Consider the following 26875-nt stretch of genomic DNA (forward strand, 5'->3'; position numbering starts at 1 on the left):
AAAACAAATCCAAAAAAACCATAGTCTAAAATGTGATTTCCCTGTATACACTATAGTAAAGTTCACCCTCCCACCATGCAGGTGCAAACGTGAGACTCCAGGGTCATGAAATTCACAATTTTGGTAAAGCACCTTAACACCCTTCCATCTATGAAGAGTGTTTGATTCCACCATATCTGAGAGAAGAGAAGAAGATTTTTGAAATTTAAGTCTCTTTAACCCTTTTTAGCCCAACCAGGCCATTAGCCCCTGGGGGTCAACCAGGACCAACATGTGCATACCATCAAATTGTCATCCTATGCTAATAATACTAACCAAGATGGAACAAATTCCAATACAAATCCAACAAATAATATTCAAAAATGTGATTTTCCTATATAAACTATAGTAAAGTTTACCCCCTCCCCAGGGGCAAACGTGAGACCCCAGTGTCATGAAATTCACACTTTGGTAAAGCACCTTAAGACTCTTCCATCTATAAAGATCCAGTGTTTGATTCCATCTCATCTGAGAGTAGAGAAGATGATTTTTGAAATTTTAGTCAATTTTACCCTTTTTTGCCCCACCCCTCAGGCCCCTGGGGATTGGGGACCATAAAATTCACAATTTGAGTTGACCTTTAGCCATAGAAGCCCTCTGCTGAATTTCATTGAATTTGGTTCAGTCGTTTTGGAGAAGAAGTTGAAAATGTAAATTGTTTTAGGATGGGCGATGCACGATAACGGACAAAAGGCGATTAGAATAGGACACTTGAGACTTTGTCTCAGGTGACCTAAAAGATCTCCCCTATGTTTGACCCGCACAGGAATTATTCACTGAATCAGACAACTTTTAACACATTCTACTTCTCATCAATTTCATATCTGATGTCTCCAAACCCCAATGACCATTGACAAAGGATTGTTTGAGCACTGCTTTAATTACTGCTTGTATACATCTGAAAATAAAACTTACATCATCATTGCCTTCCAGCCATCTTTTTATAGTGCCTGTCGCTGCATCAAAGTTTGTTTTTGACAGGAAGTTATTAGCTTTGTTCTGAATCCAACCAATGCCAGCCAAATACAGTTCTCTCAGGTTATGTAACATTGAAAAACTTCTGGGAAGTTTGGGAAGCTTTGTAAGGCAATTTTCATTCAAGTTGAGGACAATCAGTTTGGAGAGATTTCCAATATTATCAGGTAGACTAGTCAACATAAGTCCCCTGGCATGTAGATGTGTCAAATTGTACAGCTTAGTGATGATAGGTGGCAGCACCTCCATCCTGTTTGAACTAATGTTGAGACGTTTAAGCTCCTGACAACCATCCAAGGTCGATGGAAGGTCAAACAGGTTGTTTCCTTCCAGGATAAGTTCCTCCAAACACTTACAAAGTCCAAGAGTGTCTGGTAGAACATCTATATAGTTGGCATGAAGGTCAAGGACTTTGAGTTGTGACATTTCCTGAAATAACTCTGGTGGCAAGGCAGTCAACTGGTTGCCACCTAAATGGAAAGAGGTGATGAACTTGGAGTATCTGCCAAACCAGTTTGGAGTGACCTCTGTGACGTTATCACCAGCTTTCCAGCAGACACTATGTCCAGGACAAGCCAATCCATCTGAGAAACAGGATTCATAAATCTCCGGATCAAGAATTCCAACTCGTTCAAGACCAGATCTTTCCAGATTCTCTTGCAAAACTTTAAAAACATTCTGAAAGTACAGAAATTTTCAGTAAGAAAAATATAAACTTTTATATTAACTTAAAATTTGATTTTTTTTAATACAGGATTTAGTAGCTTTGAGATGTCTCAGATATACCATATTTATCCACAAATAAACTCTTGCCCACAAGCACATGTCCTCTTCATATTTTTTGCAGAATCATCAATTGTTAAACTGGTAAGCTAAGAGTGGTCCACAAATAAGCCCTTTGCAATCTTTAATACTAAACGTTTAGACTGGGGGATCAGGATTATTTGAGGATAAGTACGTTGATGTTAGGTAGAAGATTATATATATATCTGTATCCCTGATACATATATTATGATTAATACTTACACATGTAATGTCATCAGCTATCAACATATCATTAGCAAAGATGTTCTGTTTCTGGAAGGCATCAAAGCTGAAAGAGTCAAATATTGAAAAGACCATGTTGACAGCAGCTATCCTGAGAATTTCCTGAACTCCATTTCTTATCTGAAAAAAAAAAAACCAAACAAGATAAAATTGTACCAAGTACTAATTGTAACACGAGAACCATTACATAGGTCCCACAAACTCAAACTAAATTTTAACCAGAGGACTCGACTTGGCTAACCGGTCGGATGACAGATCGAAAAATGAAAATACTCTTATACACTGCTGGTCTTACACTTGCTGAACGCTCATGTAAAGCTTTTTTTTAAATCCTCCTAACGGTTCTCAGGAAACATGTCTCCAAACTTTGTGGGGCATAATTAGCAGCAAAAAAGATTTTACAACAAAGTTCATACATATGTGGTGGGTATCGCTATATATTGTAGGTTCCTTATGATGTACACTGTATTTCGGTATGTATTGTACGACTTTAGATGTAAGTGTGAGCTGTTGTATATATGTGACTGTGCACCTAGCTATAACTACCAACATGTACCTATAAGTGTAGCTTTAACCTGTGATTGGCTTTGTGTCACATTGTACATGATCTAATTTGATGATACATGTACAACTATAACACTGTAAAACATTATTGACGTTTGACTTTTTAATTCATTTTGATAAGATATGTCAATCATGTAAATCAATTTAATATCTGCATGTGACTGATTGTTGAAAGTTCAAGACCTCTATTATCAATGTTGGTTATGATGTCATTTGGAAGTTCTCTGGAGTTATAACAAAAGGAATACAGTAAAAATATCTCACCTGAGCTTCTGTGCATTTTCTGTTAGAAACTGCAGATGTTAGCTCAGGAAACAGTTGGTCATACTGTGGTAGATCCATCTACAATGAAAATAGGGTATCAAAGGTGAATCATACAAGTGTAAGTGTATGAGGATGACATACCTGTGGGTGTATGAGGATGACATACCTGTGGGTGTATGAGGATGACATACCTGTGGGTGTATGAGGATGACATACCTGTGGGTGTATGAGGATGACATACCTGTGGGTGTATGAGGATGACATACCTGTGGGTGTATGAGGATGACATACCTGTGGGTGTATGAGGATGACATACCTGTGAGTGTATGAGGATGACATACCTGTGGGTGTATGAGGATGACATACCTGTGGGTGTATGAGGATGACATACCTGTAAGTGTATAATGATGAGATACCTGTGGGTGTATGAGGATGACGTAACCTGTGGGTGTATGAGGATGACATACCCATGAGTGTATGAGGATGACATACCTATGGGTGTATGAGGATGACATACCTGTGGGTGTATGAGGATGACATACCCATGAGTGTATGAGGATGACATACCTGTGGGTGTATGAGGATGACATACCCATGAGTGTATGAGGATGACATACCTGTGGGTGTATGAGGATGACATACCTGTGGGTGTATGAGGATGACATACCTGTGAGTGTATGAGGATGACATACGTATGGTGTATGAGGATGACATACCTGTGGGTGTATGAGGATGACATACATGTGGGTGTATGAGGATGACATACCTGTGAGTGTATGAATATGACATACCTATGAGAGTATGATGATGACGACATACCTGTGAGTATATGAGGATGGCATACCTGTGGGTGTATGAGGATGACATACCTTTGAGTGTATGAGGATGACATACCTGTGGGTGTATGATGATGACATACCTATGAGTGTATGAGGATGACATACCTGTGGGTGTATGAGGATGATATACCTGTGAGTGTATGAGGATGACATACCTGTGGGTGTATGAGGATGACATACCTGTGGGTGTATGAGGATGACATACCTATAAGTGTACGAGGATGACATACCTGTGGGTGTATGAGGATGACATACCTGTGGGTGTATGAGGATGACATACCTGTGGGTGTATGAGGATGACATACCTATGAGTATATGAGGATGACATACCTGTGAGTGCATGAGGATGACAAAACAATGAGGTATGAGGATGACATAACTGTGAGTGTATGAGGATGACTGACCTGTGAGTGTATGAGGATGACATACCTGTGAGTGTATGAGGATGACATACCTGTGAGTGTATGAGGATGACATACCTGTGGGTGTATGAGGATGACATACCTGTGAGTGTATGAGGATGACATACCTGTGAGTGTATGAGGATGACATACCTGTGGGTGTATGAGGATGACATACCTGTGGGTGTATGAGGATGACATACCTGTGAGTGTATGAGGATGACATACCTGTGAGTGTATGAGGATGACATACCTGTGGGTGTATGAGGATGACATACCTGTGAGTGTTTGAGGATGACATACCTGTGGGTGTATGAGGATGACATACCTGTGGGTGTATGAGGATGACATACCTGTGGGTGTATGAGGATGACATACCTTTGAGTGTATGAGGATGACATACCTGTGGGTGTATGAAGATGACATACCTGTGAGTGTATGAGGATGACATTCCTGTGGGTGTATGAGGATGACATACCTGTGGGTGTATGAAGATGACATACCTTTGAGTGTATGAGGATGACCTACCTGTGGGTGTATGAGGATGACATACCTATAAGTGTATGAGGATGACAAACCAATGAGTGTATGAGGATGACATACCTGTGAGTGTTTGAGGATGACATACCTGTGGGTGTATGAGGATGACATACCTGCGAGTGTATGAAGATGACATACCTGTGGGTGTATGCGGATGACATACATGTGGGTGTATCAGGATGACATACCTGTGAGTTTATGAGGATGACATACCTGTGAGTGTTTGAGGATGACATACCTGTGGGTGTATGAGGATGACATACCTATAAGTGTATGAGGATGACAAACCAATGAGTGTATGCGGATGACATACCTGTTGGTGTATGATGATGACATACCTGTGAGTCTTTGAGGATGACATACCTGTGTAAGTGTATGAGGATGACATACCTGTGGGTGTATGAGGATGACATACCTGTGAGTGTTTGAGGATGACATACCTGTGGGTGTATGAGGATGACATACCTGTGGGTGTATGAGGATGACATATCTGTGGGTGTATGAGGATGACAAACCAATGAGGTATGAGGATGACATACCTGTGAGTGTTTGAGGATGACATACCTGTGGGTGTATGAGGATGACATACCAATGAGTGTATGAGGATGACATACCTGTGAGTATTTGAGGATGACATACCTGTGGGTGTATGAGGATGACATACCTGTGGGTGTATGATGATGACATACCTGTGGGTGTATGAGGATGACATACCTGTGAGTGTATGAGGATGACATACCTGTGGGTGTATGAGGATGACATACTTTTGAGTGTATGAGGATGACATATCTGTGGGTGTATGAGGATGACATACCTGTGAGTGTATGAGGATGATATGTATACCCAGTATGAGGGTTCGCTGTAGTTCCATTATCCTCTCAGGTATTGCCATACCTCGTCCGTTCACCAAGTGTACAAGGCTGAATCTACATGGGTCTTTACTATCTGTTATGATAAACACAATATACATTTTGTGTAGCATTGCTTCTCTCCCTAAGTACTAGTAGCATTGCTTCTCTTTCTAAATAAACAGTTAGATGCAAACAAATACTTAGTCTTACCTGCCAGAAATATATATGAAACCTGGAAATTTTCTTGAATTTTTCCAGGTTATTCATTTTTGGTCTATAGCATACTGGAGTAATGGGATACCAAGCATATGCACAAAAATGACCATCTAAGGTCAACTTCCAGTATTTCATAAGGGTGAAAGTTCAAATGTGTAATTTTGTGAATAAAACTTTTTTAAATTTCTCAATTACCAAGGCACCAAATAGGCTGATATTTGGTGAAAATCATCTTTAAGCAATGGGCTATCAAGTTTAATGATATGAACGACCTTGACCCTTATTCAAGGTCACTGGGATCAACTATGTTAAAACCACTAAAAGACTCCATTTCTCAATAACAGAAATGACAAGGGTATTGATGTTCGGTCTGTAGCATTTAAGCTGGGGTGATGGGGGTTCCAAGTGTATGTACAAGAGTGATCATCAAATGTCAACTTCTGGTATTCAGTAGGGGGTAAATTCAAAATATGTGATTTTGTGAAATAAACTGCAAAAACCTTTTTCTAACAATCAAGTGATCCAATTAAATTCATGATATTCGATGAACATCATACCCAGGCAATGGACTTTCGAGTTTCTCTATATGAATGACCATAACCAATGTTCAGGGTCATAGGGGTAAAATGAGATAAAATATTTTTAAGATTCTGTCAATCTAACCTCTTTTAAGATGATATTTCATTCTATTTTATGGTTAAAGAACATGTTTGAAAAAGAACATGACATTGTTAAAAAAGACAAAGAAAAATTAAAGCAAAAGTCCATAACCTGTTTTTATCCCGTAACATCCCAAACTTTTTTCTACACATACATATATGTAATACAACATATGCCCGCTCTATCTAGTTTGTGGTGAATAAATATGCATTGACCTGATGGGCGCAAAGCAACTGTGGGGTATGGTAGTAAGGGTTACCCCCTTGTCCAACTTTCCCTGACGGCCAGACTTGAGACTCGAGACAATATTAGAATTTGATGGGTGCCAATAAAACATCTTACACCAGTTTTTCCTTTTGATAATATGAAGTCTTTAGGTCTTTTTTATAATGTAGGTGAAAGGCCTGTCAAAGTGTGAATAACAATTTCTAGTTGTTTTTAGTTTTGGAGTCCAAGATAAATTTTCAAATGAAAGTTTGGACGATCTGATAAATGGACAGAAGGATGGAGAGATGAAAGGACCTACACCTCTAATAGGGCCTTAAATAAGATCAATTTTGTGACACCCCTTACCAAAAATCAGGTCAAATCTAATCATGATTACACCCATTTATATGATCCAAGTTGTAAGTATTGAAGGTTACACAATCAGACAATACCTACCATCGACACTGGAAATATTGAAGGGACAAACAGGATGGTAGACCTGGAGTCCTCTCAGGACCTCAGCACTGGGATACAGTATGTTGTTGATAGTTACAACCTCGGGTAACAGTACACCAGCCATACCTGGAATTAATGTACAAGTCATATACCAATACCTAGAATTAATGTACGAGTCATATACCAATACCTAGAATTAATGTATAAGTCATTTACCAATACCTAGAATTAATGTATAAGTCATTTACCAATACCTAGAATTAATGTACAAGTTATATACCAATACCTAGAATTAATGTACAAGTTATATACCACTGCCTAGAATTAATGTACAAGTTATATACCACTGCCTAGAATTAATGTACAAGTCATATACCAATACCTAGAATTAATGTACAAGTCATATACCAATACCTAGAATTAATGTACGAGTTATATACCAATACCTAGAATTAATGTATAAGTCATTTACCAATACCTAGAATTAATGTACAAGTTATATACCACTGCCTAGAATTAATGTACAAATCATATACCAATACCTAGAATTAATGTACGAGTCATATACCAATACCTAGAATTAATGTACAAGTTATATACCAATACCTAGAATTAATGTACAAGTTATATACCACTGCCTAGAATTAATGTACAAGTCATATACCAATACCTAGAGTTAATGTACAAGTTATATACCAATACCTAGAATTAATGTATAACTAGATCTTATACCAGTAATATCTGTAATTAATCAACATCAGGTAAATACCCGACATTCCTGGAAGAAACAGAGGTGAGTTTTATATATTGTACTAGAAATACTTGTAATTAACAATAATATACAAATGTGATTCAAAGATATCTCCAGATGTTTTAAGATGGACATAATACACTTTATATCAATACAATGAGACATTACATACCTGAGAACATCTTCTCCAACTTTTCAGCAAGAAACACTTCAAATCCTTTGTAAGCATATGACATTCTTCTCTCTATTACTGTAAAGAACCAAAACATGGGCCTTAATGGTTATCTGACTAAAAACTCCCACTAAGAATTTGATTTCCATTGCGGTAGTTTTAGTCAGTGAGTCATGAGTTGGTCATGTGACCCCTTGGGACAAAGAACAAAAGCACCAAAATTGGCTCAAATTTGCTTGAAGTGATCTTGATTATCAACAAGTATCTGCCTATGTCTCCAGGAATTGAACTAACCTCATTTGCATAGCTTTAATTTACTTGTCATTCAGCAAATCATTTAAAACCAAATATTGGTTAATTTTGGGCCCCCTCCTCTTTGTCCCTAGTGGTCAAATGACCCGTAGTTATTTAGGAAGTGATCACCCCTCCTTCAATTTCTTTTCAAATTTGGTTGTAGTTCATACAGGCATTAAGGAAGGGTAGTGTTTTAAAGCAAATTTTACCTATTAAGTTCCCTATTTAAGGCCCGATTACTATACCTCCAGGGGTCGAATCAGCTTCTTGGGTATAACATATGATTGTTCTCCCTTAGTGATATTCCTTTCATCTTCAATCAATGATCACACAATGACTGATTTCCTCGTCAAATCACTATTACTACAGTCTTATTGCACTATGCAGGAACCATGCAAATAATTCTGTTTTTCCTTACAATCTGACCATAAAGTGGGAATTCTATGCTATGAAATTTACCTGTTAAACAGTGTAGAATGACCCAATATCAGTATTTTCTTGTTATTTTCCTTAAGAGTGAAAATAGATAATTATATTTTTCATCATTTAGAATCATTTCTAGGTGATGTTTAACATCAGTGCTGTATATAGTTACCCATGGTAAGTGTTTACCTGTAGGAAAAGGCCCACAGCACTTGAACACTTCGTCCTCTCCTTTTTCTATTTTTGCCTGTCCCTTTTGACCCTTGTCAAGGTCTTTAGTCTTCTGAATGTATTCCATTGCCTACAATTTACATAACATGCTTTATGCCTTAGAAACACAGACAAACAATTCATTGCTTCAAATCAGCATCAACACGACAAGTTTACATCAACCATGTAAGGGATACAGTTGGTCAATAGTGTAGAGGGATATAGTTGTCAATGGTAGGGATATAGTTGGTCAATGGTAGGGATATAGTTGTCAATGGTAGAGGGATATAGTTGGTCAATGGTAGAGGGATATAGTTGTCAATGGTAGAGGGATATAGTTGGTCAATGGTAGAGGGATATAGTCAATGGTAGAGGGATATAGTTGGTCAATGGTAGAGGGATACAGTTGGTCAATAGTGTAGAGGGATATAGTTGTCAATGGTAGGGATATAGTTGGTCAATGGTAGGGATATAGTTGTCAATGGTAGAGGGATATAGTTGGTCAATGGTAGAGGGATATAGTTGGTCAATAGTGTAGAGGGATATAGTTGGTCAATAGTGTAGAGGGATATAGTTGTCAATGGTAGGGATATAGTTGGTCAATGGTAGGGATATAGTTGTCAATGGTAGAGGGATATAGTTGGTCAATGGTAGAGGGATATAGTCAATGGTAGAGGGATATAGTTGGTCAATGGTAGAGGGATACAGTTGGTCAATAGTGTAGAGGGATATAGTTGTCAATGGTAGGGATATAGTTGGTCAATGGTAGGGATATAGTTGTCAATGGTAGAGGATATAGTTGTCAATGGTTGAGGGATATAGTTGTCAATGGTAGAGGGATACAGTTGGTCAATGGTAGAGGGATATAGTTGGTCAATAGTAGAGGGATATAGTTGTCAATGGTAGAGGGATATAGTTGTCAATGGTTGAGGGATATAGTTGTCAATGGTAGAGGGATATAGTTGTCAATGGTAGAGGGATATAGTTGTCAATGGTAGAGGGATATAGTTGTCAATGGTAGAGGAATAGTTGTCAATGGTAGAGGAATATAATTGGTCAATTGTAGAGGGATATAGTTAATGGTAGAGGGATATAGTTGTCAATGGTAGAGGGATAGAGTTGGTCAATAGTAGAGGGATATATTTGGTCAATGGTAGAGGGATATAGTTAATGGTAGAGGGATATAGTTGTCAATGGTAGAGGGATAGAGTTGGTCAATAGTAGAGGGATATATTTGGTCAATGGTAGGGATATAGTTAATGGTAGAGGGATATAGTTGGTCAATGGTAGAGGGATATAGTTAATGGTAGAGGGATATAGTTGTCAATGGTAGAGGGATAGAGTTGGTCAATAGTAGAGGGATATATTTGGTCAATGGTAGGGATATAGTTGGTCAATGGTAGAGGGATATAGTTAGTCAATGGTAGAGGGATAGAGTTGGTCAATGGTGTAGAGGGATATAGTTGGTCAATAGTAGAGGGATAGAGTTGTCAATGGTAGGGATATAGTTGGTCAATGGTAGAGGGATATAGTTAGTCAATGGTAGAGGGATATAGTTGTCAATGGTAGGGATATAGTTGGTCAATGGTAGAGGGATATAGTTGGTCAATGGTAGAGAGATAGAGTTGTCAATGGTAGGGATATAGTTGGTCAATGGTAGAAGGATACAGTTGGTCAATAGTAGAGGGATATAGTTGTCAATGGTAGAGGGATATAGTTGGTCAATGGTAGAGGGATATAGTTGGTCAATGGTAGAGGGATATAGTTGGTCAATGGTAGAGGGATATAGTTGGTCAATGGTAGAGAGATAGAGTTGGTCAATGGTAGAAGGATACAGTTGGTCAATAGTGTAGAGGGATATAGTTAGTCAATAGTAGAGGGATATAGTTGGTCAATGGTGTAGAGGGATATAGTTAGTCAATAGCAGAGGGATAGAGTTGTCAATGGTAGAGGGATATAGTTAATGGTAGAGGGATATAGTTGGTCAATGGTAGAGGGATATAGTTGGTCAATGGTAGAGAGATAGAGTTGGTCAATGGTATGGATATAGTTGGTCAATGGTAGAGGGATATAGTTAGTCAATGGTAGAGGGATAGAGTTGGTCAATGGTGTAGAGGGATATAGTTAGTCAATAGTAGAGGGATAGAGTTGTCAATGGTAGAGGGATATAGTTGGTCAATGGTTGAGGGATATAGTTGGTCAATGGTAGAACGATAGAATTGGTCAATGGTAGAGGAATAGAGATGGTCAATGGTAGGGATATAGTTGGTCAATGGTAGAAGGATACAGTTGGTCAATGGTAGAGGGATATAGTTGGTCAATGGTAGAGGGATATAGTTGGTCAATGGTAGAGGGATATAGTTGGTCAATGGTAGAGGGATATAGTTGGTCAATAGTAGAGGGATAGAGTTGTCAATGGTAGGGATATAGTTGTCAATGGTAGAGGGATATAGTTGGTCAATGGTAGAGGGATATAGTTGGTCAATAGTAGAGGGATAGAGTTGTCAATGGTAGGGATATAGTTGTCAATGGTAGAGGGATACAGTTGGTCAGGAAAAGGCCCACAGCACTTGAACACTTCGTCCTCTCCTTTTTCTATTTTTGCCTGTCCCTTTTGACCCTTGTCAAGGTTTTGAGTCTTCTGAATGTATTCCATTGCCTACAATTTACATAACATGCTTTATGCCTTAGAAACACAGACAAACAATTCATTGCTTCAAATCAGCAACAACATGACAAGTTTACATCAACCATGTAAGGGATACAGTTGGTCAATAGTGTAGAGGGATATAGTTGTCAATGGTAGAGAGATAGAGTGGTCAATGTTAGAGGGATATGACTGGTCAATGGTAGAGGGACATGACTGGTCAATGGTAGAGGGATACAGTTGGTCAATGTTAGAGGGATATGACTGGTCAATGTTAGAGGGATATGACTGGTCAATGTTAGAGGGATATGACTGGTCAATGGTAGAGGGATAGAGTGGTCAATGTTAGAGGGATATGACTGGTCAATTGTAAAGAAATCGTTTACTGAAAGTACACTTATACTTTGGTGTTGTTTATTGTGTTGTTTTGGGTTACAATTTTTCCCTGCAATTATCCGTTTATCTTCTTTATTGTTCATAAATCTTAAAATCCAATTGGTCTATCAAAATAATTCTCAGAAGCTTATATATGTAGTTTTACATTACAATTTTGTCAAACTTTTCATCTGCTTTAAATTGTGAAGATATACCATTTCCCTCAATCAATTTCCATGTTGACACACAAATTGTATGAAGTTGATACATACTGGTCCATTCATTTGCTATATCTCTGTGGGGGTATATGGGAGTGGACATGTTTTAGGTGCTTGAGATATAACGTTTTTTCAAAACTAAAAGCACATAAAGTAGAGATTATACAGAGAAAATATTTGATATTACAACAAACCCTTACCATCAGCTTGTGTGTAAACACCAACATCTTGCTAGGCGGTCGACGTGTACAGGTAACTCTCGCCGACCTATACACGAATCGAGTGGACACCAGGGTCACATCATTTTTTCTGACCTCTAGTACTTCTCCCAGGGAGCCTTCCACCTGTTACAAAGAGAGGACAGTAGAATGACCTTAGTAGTCTTTTTACTACACCAATTAACAATGGGATCTGTACATGCAATAGGCATCTGGAAATTATTTTTGTCACTTCAAGAGATTAAATCTATATTCCATGATAACATGCTATCATCTATCTATTATCCTCAGTTGAAATCTTACCATATGATGTAGTATTCTCGGTTGAAGTCTTACCATATGATGTAGTATCCTCGGTTGAAGTCTTACCATCTGTTGTAGTATTCTCGGTTGAAATCTTACCATATGATGTAGTATCCTCGGTTGAAGTCTTACCATCTGTTTAGTATTCAAAGATTAAGACAAGCAAGTTATTCATTTATCAGTTTGGATTTTCTTAAAATTAGAAAGCTTGATCCACTCCGAGAGAACACATCAGTTGTAAAAATCACCATGAAATGTCCTGTGGGATACCTTATGTTGGACAAGTCATATAAAAATACCTAGAATTAATGTACAAGATACCAATAACTAGAATTAATGTACAAGTCATATACCAATACCTAGAATTAATGTACAAGTCATATGATATACCAATACCTGGAATTAATGTACAAGTCATTTATCAATACCTGGAATTAATGTACAAGTCATTTATCAATACCTGGAATTAATGTACAAGTCATTTATCAATACCTGGAATTAATGTACAAGTCATTTATCAATACCTGGAATTAATGTACAAGTCATTTATCAATACCTGGAATTAATGTACACGTAAATCATATACCGGAAATATCTGTAACTAATATACAGGTAAATCATATACCAGAAATACCTGTAACTAATATACAGGTAAATCATATACCAGAAATACCTGTAACTTATTTACAGGTAGATCTTATACCAGAAATTTACAAGTAGATCTTATACCAGCTATACTTGTAATTAATGAATATCAGGTAAATACCTGACATTCCTGGAAGAAACATAGAGGTAAATTTTATACATTGTACCAGAAATATCTGTAATTAACAATAACACACAGGTACATTTTATACCAGCCATACCTGGAGTAAACATACAGGTAAATCTTACACCAGAAATACTTGTAATTAACAATAACACTGTATATCAATACAATGAGACATTACATACCTGAGAACATCTTCTCCAACTTTTCAGCAAGAAACACTTCAAATCCTTTGTAAGCATATGACATTCGTCTCTCTATTACTGTAAAGAACCAAAACATGGACCTTAACGGTTATCTGATTAAAAACTCCCACTAAGAATTTGATTTCCATTGCGGAAGTTTTGGTCAGTGAGTCAGTTGGTCATTTGACCCCTAGGGACAAAGAGGAAAGGCACCAAAATTAGCTCAAATTTGGCTTGAAGTGATATTGATTACCAACAAGTACCTGCCTATGTCTCCAAGAATTGAACAAGCCTCATTTGCATAACTTAAATTACTTGTCATTCATCAAAATCATTTAAAGCCAAATTTTTGGGCTCCTCCTCTTTGTCCCCAGGAGTCAAATGACCCTTAATTATTTCGGAAGTGATCAACCCTCCTTCAATTTCTTTTCAAATTTGGTTGTAGTTCATACAGGCATTAAGGAAGGGTAGTGTTTTAAAGCAAATTTTACCTATTAAGTTCCCTATTTAAGGCCCCATCGCTATGTCTCCAAGGGTCGAATCAGCCTCTTTTGTATGACTTATAATTGTCCTCCCCTAATGATATTCCTTTCATCCTCAATCAATGATCACACAATGACTGATCTCCTCTCACTGTTACTACAACCTTACTGCACTGTGCAGGAACCATGCAGATAATTCTGTTTTTCCTTGCAGTCTGACCATAAAGTGGGAACTCTATGCTATGAAATTTACCTGTTAAACAGTGTAGAATGACCCAATATCAGTATTTTCTTGTTATTTTCCTTAAGAGTGAAAATAGATAATTATATTTTTCATCATTTGGAATCATTTCTAGGTGATGTTTAACATCAGTGCTGTATATAGCTACCCATGATGAGTGTTTACCTGTAGGAAAAGGCCCACAGCACTTGAACACTTCGTCCTCTCCTTTTTCTATTTTTGCCTGTCCCTTTTGACCCTTGTCAAGGTTTTGAGTCTTCTGAATGTATTCCATTGCCTACAATTTACATAACATGCTTTATGCCTTAGAAACACAGACAAACAACTCATTGCTTCAAATCAGCAACAACATGACAAGTTTACATCAACCATGTAAGGGATAGAGTTGGTCAATAGTGTAGAGGGATATAGTTGTCAATGGTAGGGATATAGTTGGTCAATGGTAGGGATATAGTTGTCAATGGTAGAGGATATAGTTGTCAATGGTAGAGAGATATAGTTGGTCAATAGTAGAGGGATACAGTTGGTCAATGGTAGAGGGATACAGTTGGTCAATGGTAGAGGGATATAGTTAATGGTAGAGGGATATAGTTAATGGTAGAGGAATATAATTGTCAATGGTATAGGGATATAGTTGTCAATGGTAGAGGGATATAGTTGTCAATGGTAGAGGGATATAGTTGTCAATGGTAAAGGGATATAGTTGTCAATGGTAGAGGGATATAGTTGTCAATGGTAGAGGAATAGTTGTCAATGGTAGAGGAATAGTTGTCAATGGTAGAGGGATATAGTTAGTCAATGGTAGAGGGATAGAGTTGTCAATGGTAGGGATATAGTTGGTCAATGGTAGAGGGATATAGTTGGTCAATGGTAGAGAGATAGAGTTGGTCAATGGTAGAAGGATACAGTTGGTCAATGGTAGAGGGATATAGTTAATGGTAGAGGGATAGAGTTGGTCAATAGTGTAGAGGGATATAGTTAGTCAATAGTAGAGGGATATAGTTGTCAATGGTAGGGATATAGTTGGTCAATGGTTGAGGGATATAGTTGGTCAATGGTAGAACGATAGAATTGGTCAATGGTAGAGGAATAGAGATGGTCAATGGTAGGGATAGAGTTGTCAATGGTAGGGATATAGTTGGTCAATGATAGAGGTATACAGTTGGTCAATGGTAGAGGGATAGATATGGTCATTGGTAGAGGGATATAGTTGTCAATGATAGTGGGATACAGTTGGTCAATGGTAGGGATATAGTTGGTCAATGGTACAGGATATAGTTGGTCAATGGTTTAGGGATATAGTTGGTCAATGGTAGAGGGATATAGTTGGTCAATGGTAGAGGGATATAGTTGGTCAATGGTAGAGGGATATAGTTGGTCAATGGTAGAGGGATAGAGTTGGTCAATGGTAGAGGTATATAGTTGGTCAATAGTAGAGGGATAGAGTTGTCAATGGTAGGGATACAGTTGGTCAGGAAAAGGCCCACAGCACTTGAACACTTCGTCCTCTCCTTTTTCTATTTTTGCCTGTCCCTTTTGACCCTTGTCAAGGTTTTGAGTCTTCTGAATGTATTCCATTGCCTACAATTTACATAACATGCTTTATGCCTTAGAAACACAGACAAACAATTCATTGCTTCAAATCAGCAACAACATGACAAGTTTACATCAACCATGTAAGGGATACAGTTGGTCAATGTTAGAGGGATATGACTGGTCAATGGTAGAGGGATAGAGTGGTCAATGTTAGAGGGATATGACTGGTCAATGGTAGAGGGACATGACTGGTCAATGGTAGAGGGATACAGTTGGTCAATGTTAGAGGGATATGACTGGTCAATGTTTGAGGGATATGACTGGTCAATGTTAGAGGGATATGACTGGTCAATGGTAGAGGGATAGAGTGGTCAATGTTAGAGGGATATGACTGGTCAATTGTAAAGAAATCGTTTATTGAAAGTACACTTATACTTTGGTGTTGTTTATTGTGTTGTTTTGGGTTACAATTTTTCCCTGCAATTATCCGTTTATCTTCTTTATTGTTCATAAATCTTAAAATCCAATTGGTCTATCAAAATAATTCTCAGAAGCTTATATATGTAGTTTTACATTACAATTTTGTCAAACTTTTCATCTGCTTGAAATTGTGAAGATATACCATTTCCCTCAATCAATTTCCATGTTGATACACAAATTGTATGAAGTTGACACACAAATTGTATGAAGTTGATACATACTGGTCCATTCATTTGCTATATCTCTGTGGGGGTATATGGGAGTGGACATGTTTTAGGTGCTTGAGATATAACGTTTTTTCAAAACTAAAAGCACATAAAGTAGAGATCATACAGAGAAAATATTTGATATTACAACAAACCCTTACCATCAGCTTGTGTGTAAACACCAACATCTTGCTAGGCGGTCGACGTGTACAGGTAACTCTCGCCGACCTATACACGAATCGAGTGGACACCAGGGTCACATCATTTTTTCTGACCTCTAGTACTTCTCCCAAGGAACCTTCCACCTGTTACAAAGAGAGGACAGTAGAATGACCTTAGTAGTCTTTTTACTACACCAATTAACAATGGGATTTGTACATGCAATAGGCATCTGGAAATTATTTTTGTCACTTCAAGAGATTAAATCTATATTCCATGATAACATGCTATCATCTATCTATTATCCTCAGTTGAAATCTTACCATATGATGTAGTATTCTCGGTTGAAGTCTTACCATATGATGTAGTATCCTCGGTTGAAGTCTTACCATCTGTTGTAGTATTCTCGGTTGAAATCTTACCATATGATGTAGTATCCTCGGTTGAAGTCTTACCATCTGTTGTAGTATTCTCGGTTGAAGTCTTACCATCTGTTGTAGTATTCTCGGTTGAAATCTTACCATTTGATGAAGTATTCTCGGTTGAAATCTTACTGTCTGATGTAGTATTCTCGGTTGAAATCTTACCATCTGTTGTAGTATCTTCAGTTGAAGTCTTACCATCTGTTGTAGTATCCTCAACTGAAATCTTTCTATCTAAGGTAGTATTCTCGGTTGAAGTCTTACCATATGATGTAGTATCCTCGGTTGAAGTCTTACCATCTGTTGTAGTATCCTCGGTTGAAATCTTACCATCTGTTGTAGTATCCTCGGTTGAAATCTTACCATATGATGTAGTATTCTCGGTTGAAGTCTTACCATCTGTTGTAGTATTTTCGGTTGAAGTCTTACCATCTGTTGTAGTATCCTCGGTTGAAATCTTACCATATGATGTAGTATTCTCGGTTGAAGTCTTACCATCTGTTGTAGTATTTTCGGTTGAAGTCTTACCATCTGTTGTAGTATCTTCAGTTGAAGTCTTACCATCTGTTGTAGTATCCTCGGTTGAAATCTTACCATATGATGTAGTATTCTCGGTTGAAGTCTTACCATCTGTTGTAGTATTCTCGGTTGAAATCTTACCATCTGTTGTAGTATCTTCAGTTGAAGTCTTACCATCTGTTGTAGTATCCTCAACTGAAATCTTTCTATCTAAGGTAGTATTCTCGGTTGAAGTCTTACCATATGATGTAGTATCCTCGGTTGAAGTCTTACCATCTGTTGTAGTATCCTCGGTTGAAATCTTACCATCTGTTGTAGTATCCTCGGTTGAAATCTTACCATATGATGTAGTATTCTCGGTTGAAGTCTTACCATCTGTTGTAGTATTTTCGGTTGAAGTCTTACCATCTGTTGTAGTATTCTCAGTTGAAATCTTACCATCTGTTGTAGTATCCTCGGTTGAAATCTTACCATATGATGTAGTATTCTCGGTTGAAGTCTTACCATCTGTTGTAGTATTCTCGGTTGAAGTCTTACCATCTGTTGTAGTATTCTCGGTTGAAGTCTTACCGTCTGATGTAGTATTCTTGGTTGAAATCTTACCATCTGTTGTAGTATTCTCGGTTGAAATCTTACCATATGATGTAGTATCCTCGGTTGAAATCTTACCATCTGTTGTAGTATTCTCGGTTGAAATCTTACCATATGATGTAGTATCCTCGGTTGAAATCTTACCATATAATGTAGTATTCTCGGTTGAAAGCTTACCATCTGTTGTATATCCTCAGTTGAAATCTTACCATCTGTTGTATATCCTCAGTTGAAATCTTACCATCTGATGTAGTATTCTCGGTTGAAATCTTACCATATGATGTAGTATCCTCGGTTGAAATCTTACCATCTGTTGTAGTATTCTCGGTTGAAATCTTACCATCTGTTGTAGTATTCTCGGTTGAAGTCTTACCATTTGATGAAGTATTCTCGGTTGAAATCTTACCATCTGTTGTAGTATTCTCGGTTGAAGTCTTACCATCTGTTGTAGTATCCTCGGTTGAAATCTTACCATATGATGTAGTATCCTCGGTTGAAATCTTACCATATGATGTAGTATTCTCGGTTGAAATCTTACCATCTGTTGTATATCCTCGGTTGAAATCTTACCATATGATGTAGTATTCTCGGTTGAAATCTTACCATCTGTTGTAGTATTCTCGGTTGAAATCTTACTGTCTGATGTAGTATTCTCGGTTGAAGTCTTACCGTCTGATGTAGTATTCTCGGTTGAAATCTTACCATCTGTTGTAGTATTCTCGGTTGAAGTCTTACCGTCTGATGTAGTATTCTCGGTTGAAATCTTACCATCTGTTGTAGTATTCTCGGTTGAAATCTTACCATCTGTTGTATATCCTCAGTTGAAATCTTACCATCTGTTGTAGTATTCTCGGTTGAAATCTTACCATTTGATGAAGTATTCTCGGTTGAAATCTTACTGTCTGATGTAGTATTCTCGGTTGAAGTCTTACCATCTGTTGTAGTATTCTCGGTTGAAATTTTACCATCTGTTGTAGTATTTTCGGTTGAAATCTTACCATCTGTTGTATATCCTCAGTTGAAATCTTACCATCTGATGTAGTATTCTCGGTTGAAATCTTACCATTTGATGAAGTATTCTCGGTTGAAATCTTACCATCTGTTGTAGTATCCTCGGTTGAAGTCTTACCATCTGTTGTAGTATCCTCGGTTGAAGTCTTACCATCTGTTGTAGTATCCTCGGTTGAAATCTTACCATCTGTTGTAGTATCCTAGCTCGGTTGAAATCTTACCATATGATGAAGTATTCTCGGTTGAAATCTTACCATCTGTTGTAGTATGTTCGGTTGAAGTCTTACCATCTGTTGTAGTATCCTCAACTGAAATCTTTCTATCTAAGGTAGTATCCTCGGTTGAAATCTTACCATCTGTTGTAGTATCCTAGCTCGGTTGAAATCTTACCGTATGATGAAGTATTCTCGGTTGAAATCTTACCATCTGTTGTAGTATGTTCGGTTGAAGTCTTACCATCTGTTGTAGTATCCTCAACTGAAATCTTTCTATCTAAGGTAGTATCCTCGGTTGAAATCTTACCATCTGTTGTAGTATCCTAGCTCGGTTGAAATCTTACCATATGATGAAGTATTCTCGGTTGAAGTCTTACCATCTGTTGTAGTATTTTCGGTTGAAGTCTTACCATCTGTTGTAGTATCCTCGGTTGAAATCTTACCATCTGTTGTAGTATCCTAGCTCGGTTGAAATCTTACCATATGATGAAGTATTCTCGGTTGAAGTCTTACCATATGATGTAGTATTTTCGGTTGAAGTCTTACCATCTGTTGTAGTATTTTCGGTTGAAGTCTTACCATCTGTTGTAGTATTCTCGGTTGAAGTCTTACCATTTGATGAAGTATTCTCGGTTGAAATCTTACCATATGATGTAGTATCCTCGGTTGAAATCTTACCATCTGTTGTATATCCTCAGTTGAAATCTTACCATCTGTTGTAGTATTCTCGGTTGAAGTCTTACCATTTGATGAAGTATTCTCGGTTGAAATCTTACCATATGATGTAGTATCCTCGGTTGAAATCTTACCATATGATGTAGTATCCTCGGTTGAAGTCTTACCATCTGTTGTAGTATTTTCGGTTGAAATCTTACCATCTGTTGTAGTACCCTCAGCTCCAAATGATCCCCCATTTTACACTTGACTTCCTGTGCCTTCTGCTCACCATTGATTGTGATTGTCCCCATGCCTGTCTTATAATCAACAGACATCCCAGGGCTGTGAACCAGAAATTAAATATATATGTATAGATTACAATTAAAATCTGTACATTACCTGTAGAATGATATAAACTACCTGTATGATATAACTAATTACCTGTAGAATGATATAAACTACTTGTATGATATTACTAATTACCTGAAGAATGCTGTAAATTACCTGAAGAAAATATTGTTAATTACCTTTTTAATTCGAATAATGTTAATTACCTATAGAATATATTTAATTTCCTATAGATTTCTATAAATAACCTTCAGGTTGCTGTAAATCGTAGAATGTACATTACCTGTAGAATACCGTAAATTACCTGTAGAAAACCATAAATCACCTGTAGAAAACCATAAATTACCTGTAGAATACCGTAAATTACCTGTAGAAAACCGTAAAATACCTGTAGAATAACGTAAATCACCTGCAGAATACCGTAAATTACCTGTAGAATACCGTAAATTAACTTTAAAATACCGTAAATTAACTGTAGAATACCTTAAATTACCTGCAGAATACTGTAAATTACCTGTAGAATACCGTAAATTAACTTTAAAATACCGTAAATTAACTGTAGAATACCGTAAATAAACTTTAAAATACCGAAAATTACCTGCAGAATACCGTAAATTAACTGTAGAATACCGTAAATTACCTGTAGAATAACGTAAATTACCTGTAGAATACCGTAAATTACCTGTAGAATACCATAAATTACCTGTAGAATACCGTAAATTAACTTTAAAATACCATAAATTAACTGTAGAATACCATAAATTACCTGTAGAATACTGTAAATTAACTTTAAAATACCATAAATTAACTGTAGAATACCATAAATTACCTGTAGAATACTGTAAATTACTTGTAGAATACCGTAAATTACCTGTAGAATACCGCAAATTAACTTTAAAATACTGTAAATTGACTGTAGAATACCGTAAATTACCTGTAGAATGCCGTAAATTAACTTTAAAATACCATAAATTACCTGTAGAATACCGTAAATTACCTGTAGAATACCGTAAATTACCTGTAGAATACCGCAAATTAACTTTAAAATACCGTAAATTAACTGTAGAATACTGTAAATTAACTGTAGAATATCGTAAATTACCTATGGAATATGGTTAATTACCTGCTGATCTTGATGTAGTAGTCACAAGTCGATGTCAGCATGTACATACTTATATGACTGAAGTAAGCCAGTGACAGCAAATCAGGAAAAAAGTATTTATCATCATTTTTTCCAAACTCATTTTCTGCCATTATGCTTCCAGTACAGCTAATTCTCCTCAGGTCTCTTACACGGAAGCTAGGATGTACCATCCCATACGCCTCCTATATTAACATAATCAATAAAATAACCGATAGTAATGTCTCCTCTTTTTGTGTTTAGCAATTACATTATTTTATTGAATTTAATGTTGAAATAATTTCAAACAATGATTTTCAGCAGCTGATATCTGTCTCAGTTTCATTTTCATGCAACAAGTTTTGAGACCTTCTAAACAATGTTTTTGGACCTATGCACAAAATATATGGTTAAAGGTTTTTCTGAAATAAGCATTTTTAGGCAAAAAAATATCTTAGTTTACAAATTAATGTTCTTGATCTTGAATAATGAATATAGTTATTGAATTAGCTTGATGTCTTGAAGTCATGTATAATGTATCAGAAATATTTCGAATGTTTCCCCTATAGAGACAGATTATCAATATTTTCAGGACTTAAGAACTTTTGTTGTTACCGAACCTTTAACCATCTGTGTATATGATGATTATATAACTAACCGCCAGAACCCGTGTACAGTGACCACACACTCCGCAGTAGGAACATAGACTTAACTCGTGGTGACAGCTACAGTGTCTGTAAAGGAATCCAGAAAACATGATCACCAGTAATATAAAAACTAGAACTGTCGATCGTCAAGAGGGCCAACTCATACCCCCCGCTCCTGCAACCCCCATCATATCTATGTGTTCATTTATACAATAAACGAGATATATATTACAGTTAAATCTCACTTAGTCCTATTCAGTGTTCTTGGTTAACCTAATTCTTTTTTTATCTATATTATAAATAAATTGTTGTGCATGACATTATGAAATGATTTCACATGAGAAAATCTTTTCAACTGATCAATTTATAACAAAGAAAAAATTAAAAAGGTTATGTGAAAGGTAAAGTGTGAATGGGATTTATTAAAAAAATTACGACGTGATATAGATTACGCACATCTACAATGTATAAGGATTATTGTCATGAAGTTTCGTTGAAATCAGATCAGTAGTTTAGGAGGAGTAGCCGGTACATCGTTGTGTCTACAGACGGATGGACAGACGGACGGACAACCTGATTCCAGTACACCCCCCCTAACTTCGTTGCGGGGGGTATAATAAGGTTCAGTAATCCAGAAAACATGATCACCAGTTATATAACAAGAGCTGTTGGAGAACAGCATAGCTCGTCTCACAAATGTTTGTCAATAAATAATTAAAATATATTAATAGGAATGGTTTCGCAAATTGCATTAATAATATTTATGTTGTTTACTTGATCAGATTATGTTTTGTGAATTTATGCAATTTTTAAAACCATACCAATTTATATATAAATTATTTATTGACAAACATTCGGGAGACATGCTATGCTGTTGTAGATTAAATGAATATATTAGATACAAATATAATTGCTTTTGGACATATTTCTTGAATATTTTGACAAAATATTATCCTTATGAGAGTTGTCTCCCTTGAAAAATGTGGCCGGTATAAATTGTCTATTGTGAGCATTTTCACATTGTTTTATTTTCAGTTTCACCCCCAAGAAGGGATAGTGTAACTCCATAGGGACTCTTTTACCAAATATCAGCACCCTAGTACAATCATAAAGTGATGTGTTAATAGCTTTCAACATTTGCACAAATTTTTTTTTTTAAATGTGTTTTTTCCCCCCCAAAAAAATTTCAGTTAAACTACGGCAAGGGATAGTTTAACCCCCTCAGGGAGCCTAATACCATGTATTACTATGCCTTTCAACACTCAAATAATAAACTTTACACAAAGACCAAAGATTTAAAAACAAAAACAAAAAAACACAGATTTTAAAGTTTTACTCCAGGAAGGGATTGTCTTACTCCATAGGGACTCTATTGCCAAATATCAGCACCCTAGTACAATTATAAAGTGATGTATTAAAACATCTTAACACTTGCACCAAAAACTTAAAGCAGAAATATTCTAAGTCCAAAAATTTGAAAATTCTGTTTTTTTCCAAAAAAATTCTTTTAGTTTAACCCCGGCAGGGAATAATTTAATCCCAGAGGGACTCTATTGCCAAATATCAGCACCCTAGTACAATTATAAAGTGATGTATTAAAACATCTTAACACTTGCACCAAAAACTTAAAGCAGAAATATTCTAAGTCCAAAAATTTGAAAATTCTGTTTTTTTCCAAAAAAATTCTTTTAGTTTAACCCCGGCAGGGAATAATTTAATCCCAGAGGGACTCTATTGCCAAATATCAGCACCCTAGTACAATTATAAAGTGATGTATTAAAACATCTTAACACTTGCACCAAAAACTTAAAGCAGAAATATTCTAAGTCCAAAAATTCGAAAATTCTGTTTTTTTCCAAAAAAATTCTTTTAGTTTAACCCCGGCAGGGAATAATTTAATCCCAGAGGGACTCTATTGCCAAATATCAGCACCCTAGTACAATTATAAAGTGATGTATTAAAACCTCTTAACACTTGCACCAAAAACTTAACGCAGAAATATTCTAAGTCAAAAAATTTGAAAATTCTGTTTTTTTCCCAAAAAAATCTTTTAGTTTAACCCCGGCAGGGGATAATTTAATCCCAGAGGGACTCTATTGCCAAATATCAGCACCCTAGTACAATTATAAAGTCAAAAATTTTTCAAAAATCTATTTTTTTCCAAAAAATCTTTTAATTTAACTCTGGCAGGGGATAGTTTGACCAAAACAGGGACCATATTACCATAAATTACTATGCCTTTCAACACTTGCACCAAAAATTTAACATTTGAAAAACTAACGCTGACGCTGACGCCGACGCCCGAGTGACGACATAAGCTCTCACTCTTCTTCGAAGAGACGAGCTAAAAATAAGGCCCAGTAAAGGAATCCAGAAAACATGATCACCAGTTATACAAGGATTGATAGTATTGCAACAGCAATACAAAGTCCCCTGCCTGAGCTAGAAGTGCACCTATTCATTTTTGAAGAATGGATTTTCGAGAAAAAAAATGTGGGATGCACAACTACATGTCATACTGATCATGTATACCAAGTTTCTTTAAAATCGGAGTAGTACTTTAGGAGGAGTTGTCTGGACAAGCCTCAACCAATGAGAAGCCGGCGGCCATTTTGAAAAAATGAATTTTTGAGAAAAAAATGTGGGATGCACAACTACATGTTATACTGATCATGTATACCAAGTTTCGTTAAAATCGGAGTAGCACTTTAGGAGGAGTTGTCTGAACAATTGTTGCGCGACAGACGGATGGACGGAGGGACAGACAGACGGAGGGTAAACCTAAAGTCCCCCAATTTTCCAAATGGCAGGGGACTAATAAAAACTAGAACTGTCCCCAGGATGGCTGACTAATACCCCTGCAATCTGCACGAGTCAATGGTGAATTGGAACTCTTAATTAAAGGCTAACTAAGATAACCCAGTAATATAGTGACCTGTTGCCAAAGCAACCATAATTTGGAGAAAAAGAAAGTGAGATGCACATCTACACATGGTCCTCTATATTTGTGTGAAGTTTCATTGAAATTGGCCCTTCGGTTTAGGAGGAGTTGTCTGGACAAACTTAAAGTTATGGTTCTTATCAGAAAACCTGTTTATAGTGACCAGTTGCCATAGCAACCATAATTTTGAGAAAAAGAAAGTGGCATGCACATCTACACATGATCATTAATATGTGTGTGAATTAAGTTTCATTGGAATCGGTCCTTCGGTTTAGGAGGAATTGTCTGGACAATATGTGTCTACAGACAGACGGACAGACGGATGGACAACCTGATTCCAGAATACCCCCTAACTTCGTTGCAGGGGTATAATAAGGTCTAATAAGTGATGCCTTTTGCTATTGAACTGGTAGTGAATGATCTAAAAAACCAATCATGTATATAGATTGAACGATAACTACAATGTAAAACTGATGAAAATTCTTTATAAATCAATCTGGAGCATCACAATAAAAAAAAATCATATGGTATGTTGCTAACTTATTGCCCTACAATATATATCACATATTTAATACCTAAACATCTTCCTTGTACAGCCTCATATTACAGATTATTTTATAGTCTGATTACTGGAGATGTGTGGGAGGGGGAGAAACACTTTCTCTGTAAATTAGTAAACCAAATATACCACCTGATGAAGAATACTACATTTAGTGTACTTACTTTGAAGTTATACCAGATTCCAAGTTGCCGTGACAACTCATTCCATTCTGTCCACAGTTGTTACAAAGATGACATCGTAGAGATTTGTCCATGTTTTCACTGTTGGTTGCTGTTACAATGTTGCTTAAAACAACATGGTTTGGGACATGATCATATGGTTTGTAATCTGTAAGATATTAACAAAGAGTTCAGGGAATTTCAATCTCAAACATATCTGGGTTAGAAACTATAAACAAATATTAACAAACTGCTGCAAATTTTTTTTCAATTGGATTTTTTAATATTATATAATACATTGTACACTAAAATCTATCTATGAATGAAGTGAAGTCATGCTAATCAATGGAAATAAGCTGAAAATTCATTTAAAATAATTTATATCAAAATTCAACATTGCACTCAATTGTGTCACATTATATGTTTGTATTCTGTATAAATCTGATGGTTTTTTTTCATGCCTATGTAAATCTCAGAAGGTCAGGTAACAAGTGACAAAATAGTGCAATACACTGCAATACACTGCGTTATGAAGAAGCAACATTTTTTTTTTTGAAGACTCCATACATTGCAAAGTTGTCCACTGTTGTGAAGGACAAGCAATGGTCTAACAGTGTAGAAATAACAACAGCATTGTCGATAAACAAACCTGGGCCAACAAACTCCTCCTTGGTCATTAAAACATCAGCATTTCTTTTCTTGCACATAACAACATCTCTTTTTGTCAAATGCTTGAATTTCATTTCTGTGACATGACAACAGTTGTGTTGAGCACTCAGGGCCCGTCTCCTGTTCCTGGTCGGGTTACACACCTTACAGCAAAGCGTTTTCTACAAACAGTGAGGAAATCATCTGGTATTAGTTTTTCTTTACTCTAAGATGGTGAACTGCATCAGGGACAGGGATATAATGGTGAGGAAATGGGGAACAAGATAATGGATGGGGTATGTGTGGGA

The 26875-nt window shown here is 36.7% G+C and overlaps 3 protein-coding genes across 3 annotated transcripts in view; all 3 read right to left on the reverse strand.

Annotated features, from left to right (window-relative positions):
- LOC117334925 overlaps positions 1-8059 on the reverse strand; it is a 34044-nt gene extending 25985 nt beyond the window's left edge. Inside the window, exons 1-6 of the mRNA XM_033894775.1 lie at positions 7983-8059; positions 7060-7185; positions 5484-5614; positions 2890-2967; positions 2041-2181; positions 955-1692 (exon numbers count right to left, since the gene is read on the reverse strand). Of these exons, the coding sequence (XP_033750666.1) occupies positions 955-1692; positions 2041-2181; positions 2890-2967; positions 5484-5614; positions 7060-7185; positions 7983-8046 (1278 nt within the window). The 5' untranslated portion in view covers positions 8047-8059. The remainder of the gene's footprint in view (positions 1-954; positions 1693-2040; positions 2182-2889; positions 2968-5483; positions 5615-7059; positions 7186-7982) is intronic.
- A 2825-nt stretch (positions 8060-10884) lies between these two features.
- LOC117334926 lies at positions 10885-21799 on the reverse strand. The gene is made up of 4 exons (XM_033894776.1): positions 21615-21799; positions 20362-20485; positions 12350-12493; positions 10885-11568 (listed from the first exon to the last, which is right to left on the reverse strand). The coding sequence occupies exons 1-4, from the start codon at positions 21743-21745 to the stop codon at positions 11299-11301; spliced, it is 669 nt and encodes a 222-aa protein (XP_033750667.1). The 5' UTR covers positions 21746-21799; the 3' UTR covers positions 10885-11298.
- A 222-nt stretch (positions 21800-22021) lies between these two features.
- Positions 22022-26875, reverse strand: part of LOC117333995 — a 41335-nt gene continuing 36481 nt past the window's right edge. Inside the window, exons 18-21 of the mRNA XM_033893416.1 lie at positions 26569-26749; positions 25923-26088; positions 22270-22345; positions 22022-22033 (exon numbers count right to left, since the gene is read on the reverse strand). Coding sequence (XP_033749307.1) covers positions 22022-22033; positions 22270-22345; positions 25923-26088; positions 26569-26749 — 435 coding nt within the window. The remainder of the gene's footprint in view (positions 22034-22269; positions 22346-25922; positions 26089-26568; positions 26750-26875) is intronic.

The sequence above is a fragment of the Pecten maximus genome, chromosome 9 (assembly GCF_902652985.1).
Source record: "Pecten maximus chromosome 9, xPecMax1.1, whole genome shotgun sequence".
Classification (NCBI taxonomy): domain Eukaryota; kingdom Metazoa; phylum Mollusca; class Bivalvia; order Pectinida; family Pectinidae; genus Pecten; species Pecten maximus.

Coding starts and splice junctions, on each gene's coding strand:
- LOC117334926 (XM_033894776.1), bottom strand. CDS start 21,745: ATGGCAGAAAATGAGTTTGGAAAAAATGATGATAAATACTTTTTTCCT. Junction 20,486..21,614: donor TACTACATCAAGATCAGCAG/GTAATTAACCAT, acceptor TCTGGTTCACAG/CCCTGGGATGTCTGTTGATT. Junction 11,569..12,349: donor TGTTTACACACAAGCTGATG/GTAAGGGTTTGT, acceptor TGTAAATTGTAG/GCAATGGAATACATTCAGAA.